This window comes from Chamaea fasciata, unplaced genomic scaffold (assembly GCF_029207755.1).
Source record: "Chamaea fasciata isolate MVZ Bird 193981 ecotype frontalis unplaced genomic scaffold, bChaFas1.0.hap1 SCAF_6, whole genome shotgun sequence".
Classification (NCBI taxonomy): domain Eukaryota; kingdom Metazoa; phylum Chordata; class Aves; order Passeriformes; family Sylviidae; genus Chamaea; species Chamaea fasciata.
This window is the reverse complement of record NW_027094091.1, coordinates 42,001,061-42,025,030: the sequence shown is the minus strand read 5'-3', so window position 1 is coordinate 42,025,030 and position 23,970 is coordinate 42,001,061. Positions and strand designations below refer to the sequence as shown.

At 39.0% G+C, this 23,970-nt stretch overlaps 1 protein-coding gene across 1 annotated transcript; it reads right to left on the bottom strand.

The window, feature by feature from the left end:
* Positions 1-5,220: 5,220 nt before the first annotated feature.
* On the bottom strand, positions 5,221-23,368 carry MAP9 (microtubule associated protein 9). The gene is given in 12 exon segments (XM_066186090.1): positions 5,221-6,896; positions 13,375-13,507; positions 14,230-14,375; positions 14,812-14,973; positions 15,650-15,739; positions 16,813-16,972; positions 17,483-17,541; positions 18,358-18,554; positions 20,343-20,732; positions 21,981-22,098; positions 22,965-23,168; positions 23,171-23,368. Coding segments are annotated over 12 exon segments (1,980 nt in total). The 3' UTR covers positions 5,221-6,773.
* Between the last annotated feature and the right edge of the window lie 602 nt (positions 23,369-23,970).

The following is a 23,970-nucleotide window of genomic DNA, read 5'->3' as shown; positions in this document are numbered from 1 at the left end:
CTGGCAACAGTCCACTGGAATGAACAGTTTTGGGGTTTCTGTACTTGCCCTGTTTGAAGTTTGTCTCCATACTATTTCATGAAAACTCCCATGAGCTGGTGTTGTGAGCCATAGTAGAGCGTGTCACTGTGTCACCTTCATCTAGCCTGGTGGATCTGCAACACACCAAGTGCTAATGTTCAGGCACTGGATTTTCCCCTAAACATGGGTGATAGAGGCTACTGGCAACACTACCAGAATTTGGGGCTTAGAGCATCTTTCAGGGCACACTGGGATGTTTGCTGAGCTTTGTTCAATGCCTATATGTAGCTCTTCAATGTATTACACTATATATGTCTAAAATACAAGTTCCCATTCTCCTCACCAACCAGAGTATGCATGATGGACAGAGTAGGGGGGTGACACAGTCTAATGTGGAAGAAACTCAAGATTTTATGAGGATTTTTGCACAGCTAAAACTTTGTAAGAAAAGCAGCAACATCTGCAGGAGACAATACAAGTCTGGGAGTTAAGAAAGTGTATTTCCGGGCCCTGATTTGGTCGTGACTCAGGGTTGAGAAGCCACATTTGTCTAACATGGGATAATCAAGTCTGACCTCTTCCCACAGGACACCGGGAGCATCTCTTTAATGATTCTACCACACTAGCTGTGTGCGCTTAATTTATCCCAGGTTTGACTGGACCTGAACACAAGTGAAATCTCTGGGAAGTTCAGATGCTTTGCACCTGAAAATCTTACTTTGTTGTACAGAGCTAGAGTTCAGTATTCATGTAGCAAAATAGATCTGTCCTTCAGCTACTAAGATTTTAAGTAAGGTGAAAACAGCAACCCTTGCTTTTCCCCTTAAATATTCTTCTTTGTATTCCAGTGCAATCTAGGCTTCATACAAAAGTCACAAATAAGTGTGTGCTTATTCTTAGCTGCCAATTTTGCTAAAGATGAGTAAGACTCACTTATTGCCCATTGAGTATTCTATTGTGGCAGCAGCTTATTCATTTTTTAAAGGAATTATATATTTAAACTGATGAAAACAGAGCCTTGCCAGCCATGACTATAATACATCCTGCACATAGTAAGTCCTGTTCTGGCATGTGGGGGCAGAAGCTTGTTCAGGGAATTTTTCCAAACATTGTCAGGTCAGAAGAGGGACATTCAGCCTCTATGAAAGATTGAAATCTGTACAACACCACTGGCCAGTCTTGTCCTTGCTCTCTTTTACCTATCTGCGGCAACACAGTGCAAGACCTCGGGATGTCATTGCAGCCCTGTGGCTTGGCCCCACAAAACTGATAGTTTTTCGGTACAAACCAGATGGCAAAGATGTGCAGAATATGGCAGCTGGGAACCAGGTCCAGTGGCATCCAGTGCAGAGGTTCAGAGAGTGCAGAGACAGCAGACTTCACTTCCTTCCCTCATGGCAGTACTTTTGAGTGGTACAGTCTTGCTAGTTCAATTTTATTAAGCAACTTATATTTTGCATCCATTCCCATTTCATAATTGTACCAAGTACCCAAGTACCTCTGACTGGGAGCAAGAATTTTATATAGACAAAAAGCTCTCCCCACACTTTCTCTTATGAGTGCTCTAACTGGTGCACAGGATTATTTAAAAAGTATCTGTGTGAGAAACTGTGAAAGTGAGTCACAAAGTGAAGAGTGTAAAGGATATTTGAGTTCCAAATCAATAGAAAGTCTCTGTGAAACACTTAAATGTGCACTTGCTATGCTGAATTTTCAGCCATTAATCCTGTTTGTTCCCTCCTGTAATTGTCCTGATTTATTCGCACATAACCTTTCTTTCTAGTGATACTTCATGATCCAAACTCTTGAAAATTAGGGGTCATTATCAAGATCCTTTGCTTTAGATAAGTTACAAATGCACAGTGATTTGCAAAGAATATTCCTCCAATGCAGCATTCCTACATTTCATTGATTCACATGAGGAATAGAAACTTTAAACAGAATGTCAATTTTGTTGCAGTGAAATTTAACAGCTCGATGCACTACCGTCTGTTTAAGAGAAAATAAGAATCAAGCTGATGTGAGGGTTTAATGCCATAATAATTCTTTAAATTGTACAGCAATACTGATGGCAGATTCATCCTTTGAGCAGATTGATCTCTTTTGGAGGTGCTGTATAACAGCAAGAATAGACAGAATTATTGTGTCTCTTAAGCAGGAAAGACACGAAATTTGGTACAAGAGAAGAAAGGAAGCCAGAGAGAGAATACATAACCACATAGTCAGCAGAAGAGTCAAGGGGAAAATCAGCACATTGGCTTTCCTGCTGAAGGCAAAATAGCAAGCAAGGACAGTAGCTGGTGGACTGTGAAACCAAACTGCCAGGAGCTGCTGATACAATTGTACCACAGCTGCTGTTCAGCAAGTGATGCTGCCTTCCTCATCCTCTTTGGGCATGTTTTCTATGCCTTCTATGGCAAGTCATCTTATACTTTCATTACCACTAATGCTTCTACAAATGATAAATTTAATCATAACAGTAACGTTTGCTTTTCTCACTGCTATTCATTTTGCTTGCTGATCTTTTGCAACATAAATCTTTTTGGCCCCCATTTCAGCCAAGAAAATAGTCCAGCAGTTAGGCTCAGTGCTAAATCACCTCTGCATATCCTCATTATACTCCTATACAGTATTAGGAGTGCTAAGAAGCATAGAGGAATTCAGGGTAGCTAAGAAAGTTTTTTCCCAAAGTGTCATATAAATCTTTGTGATGATTCTCCAGATGCTTCTTCAAGAAAGTGAAGTAGATAGCAGACAACTAAAATATTTTCCCTTCCTCTAATTTATTTTTTCCTGTTGTTTTCCTTCATTGTTTGGTTAGAAATCAGCATATGGGAATGGGTGCTCAATGTATTACATCATGTTAAAAGGTCCAAAGGAAAATAAAAGTTAACCAGGGTGTTGTTGATATGACACTCCATCTGGGCATAACAAAAGTTAAATGTTGAAAGTTACTGATGTTATCCTTCTATCATTTGCTGTCATCAAGGACCAGACAAGCCAAATTTAATCAACATGAATACATATTCATTTTGTATTTCTGTTCATGAAAAATGATTAACATATAATGGGGGTTCTTGCTATTTCCTTAAATAAAAAATTATATGAAAAACTTTCAGTTGTTCTAGCCTGAAGCTATCCAGAAATAAAAGCATCAAAGAGAAAGAGAATTCATAAAAGAAATAGTAGTAAAAGAGAAAAATACCTTGCAGTACTAAAGACTTCTAGTAGAACTTTGCTCTGAGTGTAGGTGCTAAAATTATGTGCTATGTTGAAAACAGCTCAATTGCCTGAATTCAATCTGCTAATAAGAGCAGACTTCTCCACACCTCCAGGCTGAAATAATCAGGTAAGAATTTTGCAATTACTTTATTACCCATTAGGGGAAAATCTAACTAATACATGCTATTAAAATCTCAGAAATTGTTCTTTAAAAGCCAACAGGTCAGTAGAAATATGAAGGTGGAAGTGTTGATGCCCTAAGAGGTGCTTGGGACTTGACCTTATCTAATGGATGGTTAAAGGGATGAACTATTCTGGGCTGTGAAAGCTGATGATCTCCTGGCCTCCCTAAGTCTGAGAATGTGAAACTTTTAATCATGTAAGAAGCAGTAAAGGAAATGGCTTGAGGAGGGAAGATGACGGCTTATTTAGGGATCTGTTTGGCAGGATCTCACAGGAGGCTGCTGTGGGAAGCAAAGGGACCCAGGAGTGCTAGTTGACCTTCACTGACATCCCCTTCAAAGAACAAGAAAAGTCCATTCTGACTTGCGTGTAGTCAAGCAAGTGGGGCAGGCAGCCAGCTTGCAGGAGCAGGCTCTCCTGCTGGAGTTCAGAGAGTAGGCAAGCACAGATGGTGGAGAGTATTTGCACCATGGAGCAAAACGGAGACATTACTGTACATTCACTAAAACATGGAAGCATTTACTAAAGCCAAAGCTCAGCAAGAGCTAAAGTTCATATGGGACTCAAAGGGCAACAAAAGGTCCTTCTGGAAGTACATGGGCAGACAGAAAAATGGTATCCTGCTCCTCAGGGGCCAGGTGACTTAGTGGCACAGGACATAAAAAAAGCTGAGGTGCTTAATGTCCTTTTTGCCTTTTTTTTTTTTTTTTGTTTGTTTGTTTTGTTTTTTTTTTTATAATTGATGAGGTCTAGCCTCAGACACTGAAACACTGAAGAGAAATACAGAACAGGGAAGCACTTCAGTTACTTGGTCAAAACTAAATCCATGGAGCCAAGCAGGCTGTTCCCAGGAAGTGGGAGAAGGGTGTGGTGGGAACCTTTAAGGTAAACAAAGGTTTAGAAAGGTAAAGTCCTGCATCTGGGGCCAAATTACCTCATTCCAACACTACACGCTAAGCCCCAGTGGTCAGAAAGCAGCTTTGCAGGAAAGTACCCAGGGGTACCACAGGAGAAGCAGCAGCCAGCAGCCAGGCTCTCACAGCAGGGAATGCCAATGGCATTGCGGGCTGTATTAGTAAGAGTGTGCTCAGCAGGGTGATGGAAGGGATTGTTCCCCTCTGTTTGGCATGTGTGCAACACTGCAGCACGGTGCAAGACAGCGTCTGGAGCATCATGTTCAGTTTTGGGCTCCCCAGTGCAAGAAAGGTATGGACAAACTGGAGCAAGTCCAGATTTTGATGGATTTGCTCAGCAAAGTTCATCCCTGTGAGTTTGAGTCAAGTAACTCAGTTAAACACATAATTAACCAAGTGAAACACAGCAGTCCATGATACACAGACCAGGTAGGATGATCTCATATTTTGTGACTATAAAAGAAAAAAAAGATAAAATGGGAAACAGCATACAATTTTTCTTACCCAGAATGAGACTTGAAACAGAAAATCATTTATCATCAGCCTGTGGCTTTAGTGCACCAATGCTAAATTTAATGCCTAAACTAAATACTTTGGAAAAAAAATTAGAGATACTAACCATTTTCTAGGTTATTGTTTAGAAACTATGCTCCTTAAATGAATGTTTGCATTGGTGTGTCAGGAAGTGCAGGGAGCTGGAGGAGACAGCTGGAATGCTGTAGAAGCTCGCCTTCAGTGGGATACAGTTCCCTATCTACTTGTCCTGATGAAAGAATAGCTTGTACTTAGAGACTGCCTGGTTAAGTTCCATGTAATAATGCTTTAAAAAAAGGTTTGTATCCTAAAATCCGATGAAAACGTTGAGGCCATTTTACTAAAATATACTTTATTAAATAGAAAACAGTTTTCCTCTGTAATCAATAAACATGTAGATGGGATCTATACAGATATATGTACATTCTTATATTTTAAGGTACACGTTTACATTTCTCAGTTCTAATACTTCCATGACATTTGTGTCATTCTGTGACATGTCCAGATTTTTACAATATAACATTAAATAAAGCTCCCCAAATTTTATTTTAGAAGTTAAACATATCAGTTGTTTTACATTGTCTACAGACTTCAGGATCTTCTCCTAACTGAGAAGTTGTGAATTTGTGAGCTATTCCTCATTATTCAGAAAGATGTCACCAGCATTTTCTCCCTTCTGTCTTCTGTCAAAACCTTCTATCCAGTTATAGAAAAGCTTAAAGTCAGTAAGGATGTAGCATTCAGTTCAGGAATGGGCACCCGACAAACTCTTTTCGATCTCTGCCACTAATTCTACCACATTTTTCATTTCCATCCCTCAAGTACAGCCTGTCAGCATAGGACCTTCCTTGCTTCCTCTAGCTGGACACTGCAAAAATAAAGATTGAGATGATCCCTTTCCCACAGGCTGTCTCGTCTCAGACTCTCCAGGTCTGTTCTACAATAAACTGTGGTGCCTGCTACAAATTTCATCTTCCTGTGATACTATAGTAGGAGTTTCTTAACAGACTAAACCCAAATTCAAGACTCCAAGTGCTAAGAGTCCAGAGCAGCAATGATGCACACTACCACTGCAATCCAAAGTAGTTCAGTATTTTCTCATAAAATCCAGGTGTGACACTTTTGAATTGGCAATTCCGTTGCATTCTGCCAGGACTGCAGTTCCTCATCTCTCCTGCTGCTGCCTGTAATTTTAGTCTACCTCTTACATGGGCCACTGAAGCTGCTCTGCCTGGGCATCTTTTCAGCTTCTTTAAAGTTTCTGCTGACAGTAAATTCTTTCTCTTTTCTCCACTACTTTGGAAAAAATGTTTGGTCCGCCATGAGGGAACAGCCAGAGCCAGACCCGGAGCTTATGAAAACTCTGTATTCACATATCTGTGAATATGTACTCATATATTTTCTCTGTATCTTGTATATTAATGTATGAAAATGACATTCTGCTTCCATACTCCTTAGCCTTTTGTTATCTACCACCACAAGAGAGCCAACATTTCCTTGCGCATCATCCTTACCCCACAGCTTCCTCATATCATTTCTTCAAGAATTAACTCCTCAGGAGTGTGGTCTAGTAACTTAAAAATAACCATTCTGCTACCCAGGGGTGAAAAAAATGCCAGAGTCCAGCTTATGTATCCTGGATATAAATTGCCACCAAAAAGGTACCATGTAACATCGAATTTAGCAAAACTAGTTTAAATGTGGAATTAGAAAAATTATTACATTTTCTAAAGCAATGCAAATGAGTAACATGTTTATTTAAACTGCATTGATCAAATAAAGTACAAAGAAAGAATGAAACACCTATAATGGATTCAGTAAAAATCAGCTGACAACAAAAGAGTTACTGACCATTGACAGAATTTTGTAGACTATCTGTTCTGGAAAGCAATAAACTGCTCAGTAATTACTAGAGTATGTGACTTTGCCAGGGGGCCTCCAGGGAGGGCTCACTTCATTCCCATGGAGACCCTGCAACTTCTTTCGGTTCTTCTCAAGCTGTTCTCTCCTCATTTTGTTTTCCTGAGAATAAAAAGAAGTGTGAAAAAAAGCCCAAACCAAAACCATCCTCCTGCCCCCCAACAACAATTCTATTAACAGAAAAGTTACCATTATTGTTATGCCTTTCTTGTGTAAAATGAAAAGAAAACATGCAATGGAAATTTGCCTTTTGGAGCTCGGCACATCCCTTTTAGAGGTTCAGTCACAGACACTGCACAATGCAACACAAGAGGCTGCACATTGGGTGTCATTTACAATTACAGCGACTGTCTCAAGGATGGGCTGGGTTTATGCACTGTCTAAACAAAAAGCCCAACAAAAGGCCTCTAGATTAGGTACTGTATTGGTCTTGTATGTAATTAGTCTCATATTAATTACTTCTTGTCTTTAAGAGGATACCTAAATCACAATGCAGAATATGTTGTTTTCATATAATGAGAACATTGATACATGATTATAACTTTCTTTGCTTATTAAATCACACTTGCTGCGTACTAGAACAAACTAGTCATTAAACAATTTAATTTTAAACAAAGATCTATCTAACTTATGTTACAAGTACTGCAAGGTTCTAATTCTATTTTCTATTGTTTCAAACGGCAATGGGGCAATTAGGATGATGAGTGATAAGCAAGATACTTTAAACACTCTTTGTGTCTCATTAACCAATGATTTTCAAGAGACCTGTCATTCAAAAACTACGTTGCAATCATTTATAATTATTTTTTGAATTTCTAATCAGTTCTATTCTACATAAAATAATTCTTTGCAAAAATGACTGCCAATTCACCCTCAAGAGGACCAGCATCTATATGTTCATCTTCATTATCAGTTTAGTACACTGGTGCGCTCTCGATGGGTCCAAGTTTTCCTTGCAGGTTTGTGGTGCACGTAAGGTGCACATTTCTTACTGACACAGAAGTAGTTTTTCTCTTGGTGGAACCAAGGTTGCCCATATAGACCAGAGCACAATTTATAGTGCGCCATGATGGGTGGATAAGAGGTCCTCGAGCAGCTGGCCTTCTCACACATGAACAGTACATTCACTCCTAAGATCAACAACTGGCAAACATATCCCTGGTAGTAAAGATGCAATGTGGATATGCCCACTTAAAACCATCAACAGCTGTGCCACATCCAACCTTGGTTCATCATTTGCAGCCCACCAGTCAGAACTTTAAAGCACTCACAGAAGTTTTGTATTTTCACATGTATGAACTGTACTGCAGTGAAAGTACTGCTCCGTAAGGACAGCTGTAAGACAGCAGATACTCTCACATAACTCATGATCTTATTCCTCTGGTGGACACCCTATAGCCACAATTTCCAAGATTTTGGCAGTGTTTGCCTGTTACTCACATGTGAGCAGAGAAATAGTGAGGTAACTGTGGCCAGGGTGTGGTGGTGTGGGTTTTCAGTTTTCCATTTGTTCGTATGTGCATTCCAGTTTGTTCTATTGTAATGGTTTGTTCCTTGTACCCGCTCCTGTTCATTTCCCTTGGTTCACTCCCAAGTTGTTTGTCCAGCACCTGTCTAGTGTCAGTCATATGTTATGTAACCAGTTAGTCCTGTCAGTCACTCTGGGGCCTCTCCCTGCATCCAGAAGGTTCCAGGGGAGGCGTCGAGTGATTGGGCAGGATTCAGGTTCTCCCCTCCCCTTCTCCTAGGATTTGTTGTTCCACCTCAATGTTATGTTTTGAGCCACTCCCTGACTGTTCCTTATTGGTCCCTTGCTGTACCCATCCCTCTGCAACACCCCTCCTTAAAAGCTGGGTCCCTTGGGTGCTCTGGGTCTCCTCTGAGGCAGAGTCCAGAGGTGTGGACCCCTGGTCTAATAAACTCAGCTTGCTTAACCTCAGTGGAGTCCCTCCTTTGTCTCTCCTGCCTTTGCCGCGTCCCTGCTCCTGGCTAACTTAGAGCCCAGGTGTTGCCATGGTGCCAGGGCTGGCCGAGCCAAGTGACACGGGGCACCGCGACACCGAGGGAATAGACTGGGAAATGGATGTAGAAGCATTGCTGTAAAAAAGGAAGCTTGAGTGAAATTTTCTCCTGTTTTACACATATGTAGCAGTCAAACTACTAAAAATTTTTAAAAATTGTGTCCAAAAATTTAAAAGGGAAAGTAACACACTTGTTACATCATCACAGGGACTCCACACACACTGAAATACCAACCCTATCAATATGATTTTAATCTCTGCCCTTCAGCTCTTTGACAACATAAATCTGAAGATCCAGTTCAGTTAGGAACATCTGGTCTGGCTAAACAAACACAATAATTCCATGGCGTTACTAGTAAGGCTGATTAAAGGCAAGGCAAGGTTTGCATGGAAAAGGAATGCCCTTTGCTAAAATAAGCAATACAAATATTATCTCTCTGTACAAACTGTATCTTTGTGGATCACATGGAGTAATTGAGACAAACTAGGCCTGCAGTACTGTGACATTCTGACTCTTCTCATCCTTCACTTTTGCCTTCTTTCTCCTTTCATAGAGATTTCATCAGATGAACACAACTAGTGGCTTTGGGTCTTCAGAAAAAATTCAAGATACTCTAAAATTCTTGAAGGGAACTGTTTAGTACCCTAAGAGAAAAGCAGTCTGCATTATCAGTGATATTTTTCAAAAAAGGCATCAAAACATGTCAAGCAGTGCAGATGAGCTTGGGAAGACTATGCTCTAATGGTATACATATATAATAACATGCTCCTGTATCTATAATCATAGAATAATATTGTACAAGGATATCTATACCATCAGGACAGGTAAGTCAAAACTCATTAAGAATAAGACTTATTGCAGCAGTATTGCAAGCATTAGAGAAATTGCATGCTACAGAGAAATGTGCATACTCTATGTTTATCAAACACTCTCACTCTACTGAATACATGTTGCACAATAGACTTAAGTATGAAAACCACAACCAAAAATAAAGCATACACCCACCCAGGAAAGGAACGAAAGTTGCTTTGGATTTTTTAACTGTGCTTCAGTGTTGAATGTTTCGGTTTGAAGATTCAATTTTCATTAATGAATCTCAGTGGGACTGAGTTAATTTAACTCTTTTTAAAATATTAAATTCAAAGTGAAGATCCACTGGCTTCCTCCCTGTCTTCAACACACACAAAGTTTTTATGTTTTTGTTGTACCTACAGTGCAAATTCTCACAAGGCGTAATTGATATAAATATTCCATAGAAAAATAAACAAGATGTTATTTGCACTAGTTGAAGAAGAGTAATAGAAACAGTGAAAGATGAAATCAGTAACTATAGCTTGTCTTACACTAGATTAGCTCAAATGTATGGCTTGATTTCCATGGAAGTTTCCTACTCAGTAGCCTAGTAAGATGAATACATTTTTCACTTATCAAATTCTGGGAAGAGCACATTCTTTAGCAGTATGACTGCCACACAGAAATTGAATTTCAGATATTACAGAACACTGACAACATTCAAGAGGAGTAACAATAGCAGCCTTATTTCTAGCCTATTGAAATGACAGGCCAGGAAAATGCAATATAGAAAGTATTTTCAGAGAGATCTTATTAAACTACATGAAATTAATAACCCACTTCAGTTGTTTCTAACCCAGAAAAGCAACAAATCCACAGGACTTACCCTTTCTTGATGTTTTTAAACAGCTTTAGAATGCCAAAAATAGATATGGCACATGCTCAAATTCAAGGTAAAATGTCGAACTTCTTCTAAGGCTTTCAGCATCACTATGCTAGTCTTTGAGAACTATTTGAGAGCAGCCTTACTTCTCAGCAGCTCATGGTAGGTTGATGTTTATCACAGAAAATTGTTACGTGACTTATCTAGTGATGATACTCACTTGTATCCACAGTAAACAGGTACCAAGATTAGTATCTCAGAAATAATGGGAAATAAACTGATCTGTCATTATAAACTTTCTATGTGATTCTTGTCCACATTCCACTCCTCAGAATAGGTGCATGCCAATGACAAGTGTCAGATGCTTGTATTATGCAGTAACTAAAAACTACCATTTATCAAGCTAGATTGGCTTGAAGAGTTCTTGGTGACTAGCAAGAGACAAATGATAGAAAAGAAACAAAATATTCAGAAGCTTGAATTTTCGGGCAATACTAAAGCATCTCACCTCAAGATTATCCTTTTTATGTCAGTATTTTACAAGTGTTAATAGCCTTTTCCAAGGCATTTATTTCCAGGCTTAAAAAGTAATCTTCTCTATGCATTTATGCTATCAAACATTCACACAATGACCTCTAAAAGCAGAAATAACAGAATTTCCATTAACATAAAAGCAGAAGGGTTCTTCTTTTTTAGAAGAACTACAATGAGCTTTATATGTCTGTTTTATCCATGCATTATGGCCAACACCTGTTTCAGGAAAGTTGAGGATGAATTTACACATTATTTCTGTTGAATGTTAATGAAAACATACTAGCATACTTCCCACTATATCCCTCCTTTTTTATTTCCCTTTAAAAAAATCCTGTTAATTGAAAGAATACTCTTAATAGGCTTCCAAATTCTGCCTTCAGATCTGATGCTTATCTACCTGCAGGGAGATGTCATCTCAGTTCCCTTAATAATACAACAACTTTACAGTGTTTCTCTCCTGCAGTTCACTAATGGTATGTATTTTTTCTGTAACTGTACAAAGTGAGACATGGCCAAAAATGATGACAGAGACATTTCTTAATATGGTTTCTCAAATAAATGTGTGTAAGTTACAAAAAGACAGCACAAATTCTGAAAGTTAAAATGTGAAGACTGGGCACAAAACACATCAGTCAACATTTGCACACAAACACTGAAAATGGTATCATTTTAGAGGCAGCTCTACCAACGAGTTCAGTATTTATCCCATCCTACACTTGCTTATTTCTCCTGTAGGCACATGTATATCCAGTTAGATCTGGTCATTTCTCCACCTACTAATATTTTTGTTAATAATCCCACTGAAGTGAGGACCTAAGGAATTTACACACAGTTTGTATGGGCGAACCTGTGTGTATGCCAGGCAGCATCCTTCACTCCCAAAAAAAGGGATAATTTTTTTACCTTCATATGGAGTCCAGGACAATAAGGAAATCAAATGTACATTGAAAAGTAACATTCTTGCTTTAGTAAAACTAAGCTGATTAAGGTCGTCTCAGTAAGCAGAGCATACCAGGCAGAGCCTTAATTACTGCTCAAAGCATAGTACTCCCTACCATGGCATTCAGGAATATTGACCAAGCAAGAAATAACCCAAGATCACACATTAATCATTTCCTAAACTGAGCTGAAAATCTCTTGAAAATGAGAATCAGAAAAAAAAAAACCCAAAAAAAACCCAAAAACAAAACCAACTTATCAGTGATTACAGAAATGAGACGTATTTCAACAGGGGACCAGGTAAAACATCTTAAAAGATCTAAATCTGAGACTAAAAAAGTTTGAAAACAGAGAGAAGGGAAAACATGCAGGCTCTTGCTGTTTTGTGCAACTGTGTATTTCTTATTCAGCCAAGTCCTCTCTAAACCTGTTTGATTGTGCTCTCTAAACTTGTTCTACACCTGTACAGCTGTCTGACTCTCATCTATCTGCCTCTCTCTCCTGTTAAAAAAAAAAAAAAAAGAAAGCTATTGACAGTAAAGAGGAATTCCTCTAAGAACCTTAATCCAGCTGGGCTGCAAAACCCCATTCTTAAAAATGGCAACAGAGACCATATGTACAAGACATGCTGGAAATCACATGGAAGAGAGACACAAGAAACACTTTCTAACTAAAAATTCTTGACAGTCAGTATGAAGAAAGACTGTGTCACAGGATGGGGAATTAAAACAAGTTTTTCTTTAACTGGCAAGTCACATATCTTTAAAAAAACAACATGCTAAGAATACAAGTGATCTCTCTTCTAGTTTGTCTTTCTGCAGCAAGGAAAACAAACCTGCCTTATTATTGGGACTTGAGTACTGGATTAATTTACTGCTTTACAACTGGGACACTACTGTGAGAAAAATACAATTGAGAGCATCAGAGTTCCAACGCTTCTTGCAAATGGAAATCATCTTGAACCTCATTACAAGTGCTTTTATCAGTTGTGAGGTATCCAAGTCTCCATTTTCAACACTTCCTTGAATGTACATGCTCTGACTGTTGCAGGTGGCAATGCTGTTTAGCTTTGCAGGTTTTGTGCTCTGGCTAATTGGCCCTTCAGAGATGGTTGTTCCTGATACGGAATGATAAAAAATGAAGACTAATGGAAATTGAAAACTCCATGACACATAGATAGGGAGAATATATTTTCCATGTATGACAGGTATCAAGTGCACCATTGTTAAGCAACATTTTGCTCACAAGTTCTGGGGGACAAGCAATGTAATGTTGCCACCGTCTGGCCTCTCTCATAACAGCACAACACCCCATGAGTACTACAATACTCAAGTGCTCACAGACATTACCACATCAAATGTTTTGGTTTTGACAAAATGCAAAAAAAACCCCGAACCCAACCAAACATACCAGCCATCTTTCATATTCCTCCATAGCCTTTTCACTTTTTTCTTCCTTCATTGCCTGTTGCATTTCTCGCTTTCTTTTCTCCAGGATTTTTTCTACTTTCTTCTTTTTCATATATTCTTTCTTCTGTTCATTCCTGCGTAGTGAGAGTGAAGAGCAAGAGGTCATCGTGTACAGACTGAAAGCTGCGTCTGTGACCAATTAAGCTAGTCAAAATATGTATTTTACACTTTTAATGAAAGATTGAGAATATGTATTTAAAATCTTCCATGTCCATTTTTATATGTCACCAGGTATAAATAAATCTACTACTCTATCTATTATTGCATCACCTTTTCTGTACTTTGTTCTTCCTTATTTAGTTACATACAAGAAACCATTCAGAACTTCTGTAGGTAACTGTAAGTTGTGCATTGTCTGAGAAAACTCTAGGCTTGTAAAACTAATATAGAATATCTCCAGCAGATACATCTCATTTCCTTCTTCCTACATCTGCATTCCTACATTGTATTCCGCAAAACTTTAAAGATTTACCTTCCTTCTTATGGCTTAGTAATGAAGCATGAAAATAACCACGTAAGTCACAATACTACTCAATGAATTTTCTCATTTGCTGTATCTCTGCCTGGGCCTAGTTAATATCCTCTTGGGGAGGAAATCAACTAAATTAATAAACTGAAGGGAGCTGCACAGCTTGTTTTCACTGTTAGACTCTGTCTCCATTGAGAATGAAGAGTCTGATCCTAAGCATTCCATTGTCTTCCAATTACAAGCACATCAATCATTTACAGAAGACCTATTACATTTATAAGCAAAGATTTTGGAAGCTGTGATACAGCAAACACAGTGGAGAAGTACCATTTTTCAACTGCTGATTCACTGACTCTCCTCTTCTCTGCAACTAGGTCCTCTTCTATAGTCTTCCTCGTTCTTTCAGACTGTTTTTCCTTCCTGCTTTGCTCTCTTAAATATTCCACTTTTCTTTCTTTCCATTTTTTGAATGCCTAAAGACAACCACAGATCCATGAGAAATCTTACCTCTCACCTTTCTGTCAATACTTCACTAATCTATGGTAATTTCTACACATTCTAATTTTAGAATATTTGCTTGTAGAATTGCTCAGAAGTGGGCATCACTATATGTAAGAATAATCTTATTTTTCCAGTAGGTAATAGTTAATTGCTAATGTATTTGTATGAAGTTTATTTTATGCTCAGTAATAGACACCATATATAGAGCCAGTTTGTTTGCAAGGATATATATTACATCTTTCTGACAGAACAAAACTTAATACAAGCTTCCTTCAAAAACCAAGCATGTCTAGATTTAAGATTCTAGTTCATTTTCATCTCCTTCTAGATTAGTCAAAATTATTTTTACCATCTCCTGAACCACATTAAAATACACATTTGTGTACATATTTCGCTATTTCACATCACCGCTTGTGCTGCTTCTGATTTTTCCTTATTCTGTTCTGCTGGTTTCTTTTTCTCAAGTTCTTCAAGCTTTTTTTTTTCTCTTAACTTCTTTGCTTCTTTCTCTTTCTTTTTTTTCCAGGCTTCATAACATGCAATTGCTTCTTCTCTTTTAAGTGCTTCTTTCTAGATTGAAAATAAAAGTCTACATTTAAATCAATTTCAGTATAAAATTCTAAATGAAATAGTATGTTTTAAACCTACTGCTAAATGGAGCAATAAAGACACAGAAACTGATTTGCTGACAACATTGCAAGTATTACAATTAAATTTTAAGCATATATAGTGGTTTGTTTCAACACCCATTTTTAATTTAATTGAATGAGATGAACTACTCCAAGTATGTGTAGAAGGATATGAAATACATGTTAAGTACTTAGAAATGAAACATATTAAATGCTTAAAAGCCAAATCCAAGAATGTGCATTACACTATTCAAGACAGAGTCCTCTGTAAGTAAGCATATCTTGAGGCAGGGAGTGAATGCCTCATGTTCTCATGCATAAAACAAAACTTAGCACCTTAAGAACTGAGCATCCCGAGGTCTTTGTAAACAAACCTGAAAATTAGTCTAGGAAGCACACTTCTAACACACCTTATGTACATATGCAGGGAAGCATTGGACAGAAACTGTTTACAGGAACCTAAAAAGCAGGACATGCCATTTACTGTCTCACATCACCTCGAGCTACTTGGAGAAAACCAGATACCTGACAAGAGCAGAGGGATGCACTCAGGCAGGAAGCACACTTCAAAGAATCATAGTTTGTCAACTTCTTTTTAAACAACAATGGAAACAAACCTTTTCAGTATTGTTCCTTAGAATTTCAGCTTTCTCCTTTTCACTTCTCTTTAATTCCAGTAAAAGGAGCTTTTTCTTTTCCAACCAGTTCTGTAAGAATCATTAATATATTTTTAAAGTCCTTTTAATGTATCAGTAAAGAACAGAATCAATATAATGACCATGAAAATTACTCTTAGTTCTTCCATATGCTAATTAAATAAGCATCCCATGTGGAAAATGAACCTGTTTTTAAAACATGAACACTGTGATCAAAAAAATCTAAGGTTCTAAAATCACAGCTACAAAATCTAAAAAAGCTTAAAGATCTTTTAATAAGCATCTGCCTAGAAACAGCAACAAATGTGTAAGCATTAATCAAAATTAAATAGAAGAATGGAGTAAAGATTCTTATCACTTGGTATATAAGAATATTTACATTTGTTGTCTCTCTTGAAAATACCTATAATTAAAGAGAATAAAATCCTACTGGGAGAAGTGAGACTTCAGGCAGCCATAAAAGGTAATGAGCCATCTGCAGAATCAGGCTTAAATTTTCAAGAATTAACTATATATATTTGGTATGCAGCTCAAAGACAAAAATGGAGACTATTCCACCTTCATATATAAATACGGATTTGAGGGTCTAAAAGTTGTTTTAGGACCACAACGATTAAAAACACATACCAATATGAACAGTGCCTGTTAATGAGAGTTGTGTTTTCTCCAACAGATTAGCAAAAATCTGTTGAAACCCAGAAAATAATTGTTCTGAAATTCTACAATGAATCTACATAATTATTCGTCTGGAAAGAGTACAGGATTTTTTATCACTTTTCCTGAATGCCATTTGAATAGAACACATCAGGAAAAAACCCAACAACTCTAAGTACACACTTACGTTAAAGATGAAGTAGAGATAACGGAAAATATGTGTCTGAAAATAGTCTGACAATAAATTATGAATCACATAAAAACATTGTCCCTTTCATCAAGCTTTTTGTTCATAATATGAGGAAAAGGCATACCCAACAGAATAAAAGCATTGCTATACCTGTAAACCAATGAAAGGAATATAGTAAAAAATATTGATTTCAAGAAAGTACGAGGTGTTGACCCCTGTATCAGGACCTTTGCACATCCGCACAATTTTGTTTCTTGGTTTGTTCATTTTTGAAACCTACCTGAAAAACAGCTGCCCTTAAATTATCTACTTTGCTGAATTCTGGACTTTTCTGCTGCATGCTTTTATCCTCCAACACCTTTAATGATCCCAGACACTGAGATGAAACAGTGGATGGAACAGCTTTCCCCTTTCTCTTTAAATGCACAGAAGTTATAGACCTAGGAAGATACCAGGACACAAACACATTAATGACCTTTCCGTTTATTGTAGCTCATGCCAAGTACTGTTCCTCTTGTTTCTGTCCATACCAAAAGTTACTGTGATTCTTTTTTTATATGCACTTGACTGGGGACTGGGAAAAGTGAAAGGAGAAAGAACTTATCTCTTTTAAGTTTATAAATTACTTACACTTTCATCTTAAAAACAGCTTTTTTTTTTTTCTTTTTTTTTTTTTTTTTTTTTTTTTTTTTTTTTTTTTTTTTTTACTGTGAAGAATCCAGTAACACACTCATCAGAGACACTGGCAAAAGATTTGGGAGTCTGATCTGACATAAACCTGAGCAGGGGTCATAACAACATGCCACATGCACTAAACTGTTTTCCACAGATGGTCAGAGGTTGCCAGCAGCAAAGACAATGCTGACAGAAAATGAGAGGGGAGCAGCATTGTTGGGGCGCTTAGAGGCATCTTAAATGGTTCAGAACAATACTTGGCATTCTTCTCTTACCTGTCAGATAAAGAAGCCTTTGGGTAATGTAGAACTCTCTCCTTTGTTTCACTTAGTTTCTAAGAAACACAGAGGAAAAGTAAAGTTATAGGTCTCTTTATCAACAGATCAGGATGAAACAGGTTTTTACAAGCTAACAAGGACACTGAGAATTAGTCAAGATATTCCATGGTCTCATGATGTTATAAAAACGAGCAAGAAAAACACCCTAATGAAGAGAGGGTATAGTACAGGGTAAGAAAGTAAGGAAAGAAAAAACAAAACAAAACAAAAGCCCCCAAACCAACCAACCAACCAACCAAACGTTCAAAATGCCTGTATCATTTTGGAATGGCAGCTAGGAATGTTCATTTGTATTGTGTAAAAATACAGTCAATAGTTTAGAAATAATAAAAAGTAAAAAGAGCACAGCTGATTTATTCTATAAACACTCTTTTAAGTCTTTTGAATACTTAGCTTTAATAATTATGTGTATCTACATATTTCTTTTTAGGATAAAGCACAGAATGCTTTGCATCTTATCCATTATTCAGGTCACACATGGATTCCATCCTCTGCCAACACACACTGCTCACTGCTATTCAGCTGTCTTCACAACAGAAATATGACATTTTCATTTTGAGAAGTGTACTTTTTTAAGATTGAAAAACACATTTCAATACCTTTATCTGACCTAAATAATTTGTGGAAAAGGTATATCTATCCTAAAGCTATATAGAATTTATAAAAGCCTCGGCTCTAGAAACCAGATACAAAATTCTCAGCTTTCCAGACAGTGTTCTATACACTGAAGATACCAACAGCACTTTACGAAACTCTCCACTGTGCTTCTAGGACATTGTTTCAAACAATGGTAAACTGCATATGAGCAATACCTTGACAGAGTTCTGGGATGTGTTCTTTGCCTCCCCATGCTCAGATTGATCATTCACTGACACCTCCTGCATTGTATCAGTTATTATTTGCCCTTCTGTTATTTTCATCATTCCATCTGAGTTGTCTACAGAAGGGGATTTCCTACCATTGTCCTCCAGTTTCAAGTCACTGGTGCCAACAGTCTTCTGATCTCGACCTAAAGGGAGACCCATTAACAAGAACTTCATTGGTTTTGAGTACTATTTTATCTGCATAAAATATATTTCTAGAAAAACCATCCATCTATAAAGTTGTCACTAAATTTTATATAGTATAATGTATTATTCTGTATGCCTCCTTCTAAGAACTATACGCTAATAAGAACAGTATTCACTTGTGTTTTCATGTAAGACTGCAGCAGCAACTGAATCTTGAATTAATGTTAGAGAATGTGAGAGCAAGACAAAGGCAAAACCTTCCAACTGCCTTATCTGGCTCTACAGCAGCAACCAAAAGCAAGAGTCACTGCAGTCACACCAAGAGCCTTTCTGACATCTAAGTAAACTTCTACTGAAGTGTGTCAGTTAACACTCTGGTTAACAAATACTGCTTTCATTGTGTGGAGTTCTTCAGGGGTGTGGGACACAAGAGTGAATAACTGAAAAATTCTACAGTGGGGATTTAAAGAAAACATCACCTCAATCTGAATGTATGCCTAAGTGGTGAAGTTGTCATTTATGAAACACATTATAATAAGACTTAAAAACTATTTTAATCAGATTTCAACTGCCAGTAATTCAGCAATCTAAATCTTAAAACAATTCAGACACAAGTCAAAAGTGCCCCAGTAAAACCAAATTGGAAGTCTTCCACAAATTTCCAATAGAATTCTTCAGAAAAACAGAATTTTTGGATGACAAATTAACTCCAGATTACCTGAAGAAGGGAACATGAATGCCCATAATCTAAGAGATTTACCCTAAATTTACAGTGATGAAGTTAAGTTCAAGGTGACAAGAATTCTGAATTTCTTGAATTCTAACCAATATTGCAGTGTGTCACTGCACTACTTTGATTCATGTGAAGAAAAGGAGCAGTTCACCTTCTTTTCTGCTGGTCTAAAACTACACAGGCACACTAGCCAGGAAAGAGAGGTGTCTGCACATTCCAATACCTAGCATTTTGGTGCCATCATGTGGAAAGGAAAAACGAAGCTGATACCTTTAATCATGCTCTACCAATTGCAAAGTTGTAATCTTCCACCACAGGTGAAACTTATCTCAACATCAAACAGGACAAATTCCTCTCATATTAGGAATTAGATAAAAAATATGAAGTCTTTTGGCATATATAGTCAATTACCAGAATTCCAAATTCTGCTTTGTATACTAAAAATAAATTAGCTATTCCTGTAATGAAACATTCAGGTTTGGGGGGTTTGTGGATTTGGCTATACATCGGAAGTGTGTCAGTATCTTCAAAGTAAAAGATCAACTGAAGTTTTAACTTCAAAATAATGAGACATATACAACTCATAAATCTTTCGGATACGGCTCGTTTTCTGATGTTCTGTTACATTACAGCTGAACCTGGTCATAGAAAAGGAATTTCACGACCTTTTCATTAAAGGGTACATGGATGCTGTGGACACAATGTCAATCCAGGTTTCTGTGGATTGAAAACAGCAGAATTTCAATGCACACACTGAGGAGGCATCTTGGCAGCCCCGTCATGCCTTCCATTCACATGCACTGATGGAGAGCTGGACTTTATGCACCTAAACAGCTGTTTTTCCATCTTCTGAAAGGAAAGGGCAAACAGGAACCTCCTGCTCTTGGTCCACTCTGGTTCACTTTACCCCCGGCATATAGAGGTTGCGTATTTTTAGAAGCTTTGGCTGCAAGCCAAAGCAGATATTCACTAACACAAAAAATAACCCAAATGGAAACACTAAAACGTTGTAACATGGCGAAGCAGCAACAATATTAAAATACTTTCTTTTCACCTGATGCTGAAGCATTTCCTTTTTTGTGCACCCAAGGTCTTGCTTTTGGATAGTTTTCATTTTGATTTCTTTTTTCATGTAGTTCACTAATAGGCAAGTCATCACTTTCACTATTATCACACCGTACTTCTTCATTATTTTTTCCAACATTATCCTCATTTGGACTTTCCACACATCTTTCTTTGCCATCTTTTCTGCCATTCTGTGTGTTTTCACCTTCTAAAACCATTATTTGCTGAAGGTTCTTTACATGAAGGGATAAATTCAAGTCACCAGCAACTTCATTTTCCAAATCTTCTGCTTTTTGTGAAGCATCATCATTCAAGAGAGGACTCCCAGCAACAGATCTCTCACTGCCTGAATCACTTTCAGCAAGTTCTTTCCCAATATCTGCAAAGAGCACATTACCAACTTGTGTTTGATACAAGTGGAAAAAAAAACGCAACGCAGAACCTGTATCTTCTATAACTAACAATAGTTTTCATGTAACACCCTCCTGACCTCAGTTTCTGAGCACTTCTCTTTCTGTGCCTCCGATCTCTGCAAAGCCACCAAACTACAGCCTTATTCTACTTCCTTTCCTGTCACCTCTTTTCATAGACCCAAAAGCAAATACTCACTCATTAATTCCTTTCTCCATGCAATTTAAAGCCCTTCAAAAAAACAAAAAATCTCAATGCCATAGGAAGTGGAAACAAGTCATCAATGACAAATCTGGGTATGATTTGTATTAGAACTCCCCTTCTCTTCACTTCTGCCCCATTTAATGTCTACTAGAAGATACTTAAAGGAAGTAGCTGAGGTTCTCATGTTTAACAAAAATATTTATCTTCCTCTAGCCTGGTACTGCTAATTCAAACATCAGAGTTCAAATGCTTGAGGAAGTTGACAAAAGAATGTCATGATAGTAGAATACCGCATTTACAGCTGGAGAGCTTCTTTTCCTAAATTTTGGCAGCAAAGGGAAATCAAAGCATCCCGCAAACTGTTAAAAGATGTTTCAGATGTGAATGAAGAACAGGCAGAGGAAGTCCTTTTAAAAATACAAGATTATATTTAACATTCCTATTTTTCTTAAAATATAGTGCTTTGCCAGCAGGAAGAAGAGTCATTTGGCCAATCTTGTCATTTGGCCAATCATAAACACTAGCAAAAATCAAATGCATCCTGCTCCAAGAAAAACAGTCAGATCAAACCTATTCTTGGTTTAGGTACACTGCCAGGCAAGTGAGCTCTGCAGCATGTCCTGCAGCCCATATTCACTGACTGTCCAGACCAGGAAACCAGTACGGAAAAAAACACTGCCTTTCTATTTGCCCATGTCCAGTTTCATTTACAGTACTGTGCACTACTGCCTCATCCAGGTGTCAAGTAAACAAGATGGCTAAGAAGGAGAACTGGGCACCACAACGGTAGGAACCAGTACAGACTGTGTGTGGTCTAGCAGGTTGGCGACCTCTGCTGATTTCATTGGGAATTCTGCTGCTAACTCGGCAGAGGAGGACTCAGTGCTTTAAAAGTTCTTAAAATACGACATCTTGGAACACTAGATCATATTGACACATAAAAGATTGTCTAGGATCTAGCAATGAGTTAAGAAAGGAAGAACACAAGGAAAAATACTTAATTTTATTTTACCATTTAACATGCCATCTTCATCACTTTCAAAGTCGTCTGAATATTGATCTCTTTCCTTGCTCGTTGCATAATCAGAAATTGCTTCCTGTAGCTCATCCTGAAATGGCTTCAAAAATAACTTTTACATAAAAGGGAGGATTCACTTATTCAAGTTCAGCACTAATTCTCCCCTCGCACGCATACAGAAGTGAAACTGACCAACAGAGATAAGCCCATTTAATTGACAATTATTGTGAAGCATAGTGCTTCCATTCTATCTCTATTCCCGTAACATATCTGCATCCACAAAGTCCCCAAATCTCCATGTATTCATTTATATTTCTTCTTCATAAGAAATGTATTTTGCAAATCACTTTTCCATTTTTGGACACTTATGATGTATCATCATGTGACACTTCTCTTTTGTATGTTTTGATCGGCACGAGCGCAAGGGGAGGGTCTGTGGGAGCAGGTGAGCACGGACGAGCTCTTCTCACTGCCGCAGGACAGGAGCCTGAAGCAGGTGGCAGGTCCAAACCAATGGAAGAACTTCACCTATTTTGGATTCTCTGCTGCAGGACATCAGAGACACAATACATTTACATGATTCTGAAGGGTACTGGCCTCTAATTATAGATTGTAAACGCATAAAGAAATGTACCCGTATCTCCAGATTCCAGACCCTGACCCACAAGCCCCGAGAGGCAGTGGCAGTCACGGGCCTTGGCGTGCTCCTTCAGCCCGGCGGTCGGGGACGGGGCGGCCGGGCTGCTCCCAGCCTGTGCCCGGGGAGCACCTCCTGCTCTCCTCACCGCGGGCAGCCTGCGTGCCCGCTTTCATTTCGACCGCAACGCGGATTTTTGCGGGTGTGCTGCCTGTAACAGCGAATTAACGTATTCCCAACGGCGGAAACCTGCTCGCAGGCCTCGTTCCCCAGCGTCGGCTTTACCCTGCTCCTGCCCCGCTCCTGCCCGTCCCTGCCCTGCCCCGGCCGCCGCCGCTCACCTGCAGCCTGCAGTCGGCGGTGCTTACCCCCGACATGGCGGAGGTGTCTCGCTGCCGCGTCGCAGCGCCCGCGGCCGCCGCCAAGCCCTCCGACAGCCCTGGCACAGAGCTCGGGAAAAATCCCCGGCGGAGAGCCCCGGGAAGGAGCCCCGGGAAGGAGCCCCGGGCCGGGCCGGGCCCGGCCGCGCCGCCCGCCCGGTGCCGCCCGTCGCCCGGCAACGGCCGCGCCGGCGATCGCCTCCTTGAGTCGGGAATCGCCTCGTATCGCCGCTGCGCCCACTTCCTCGGCCGGGCCAAAGCACCCTGCCAGGATTTATTATCGGTGCCTGTGCCCTGCCAGGATTTAGTGTCCGTGTCCCTATCCTGTAAATAACCCTGTCCCCACAAGGAGCACGTCCATACATCCATGATACTCGTACTGACTGATACTCGTATCACTGAGTCGTGATACTGACACACGTTAGTCAACCCCACTCTTGCTTGCAGTCAGGTAATCGTCCAAACCCTTCCTACGTGGGATGTGAGCGCTTTCCCTAAGAAACATATTCATTTTAGTGCTTTCTGGAATACAGATCTCTTATCACCGGTGTGTTAGTTTAAATCATATTTTAGGTATGGAGAAATTATAGTGGCATTGAAGTAAATCGCTCGGTGCTTGCACCTCCTAATACTCCAATTTTTATTTCCCCAAAGAGTGGTCGTGCAATCCACCTGGTGAGCACCAGCCCCAGTGACCAGACACTTTGCCAAACAGCACACGTTCCTGCAGAGCTGGGGTCCTAGAGGTCATCTGTCCCCTGCATGGGCCACGATGAAGGCACATGAACCCCAGGGTGCTCTGGGAATACCAGTCTTGTGCATCAAAGGAAAGCTGTCCACTTCAGGACCATTTACAGGTACAGACATTTCTATTCTTCCTCCAGTTTAAATGCTTCTGATCTCACCTTTCTAAAATAAGACTAGTGCTCCAGTTGTCTTAGTGATAACAAAGAACTTCTGACATGTT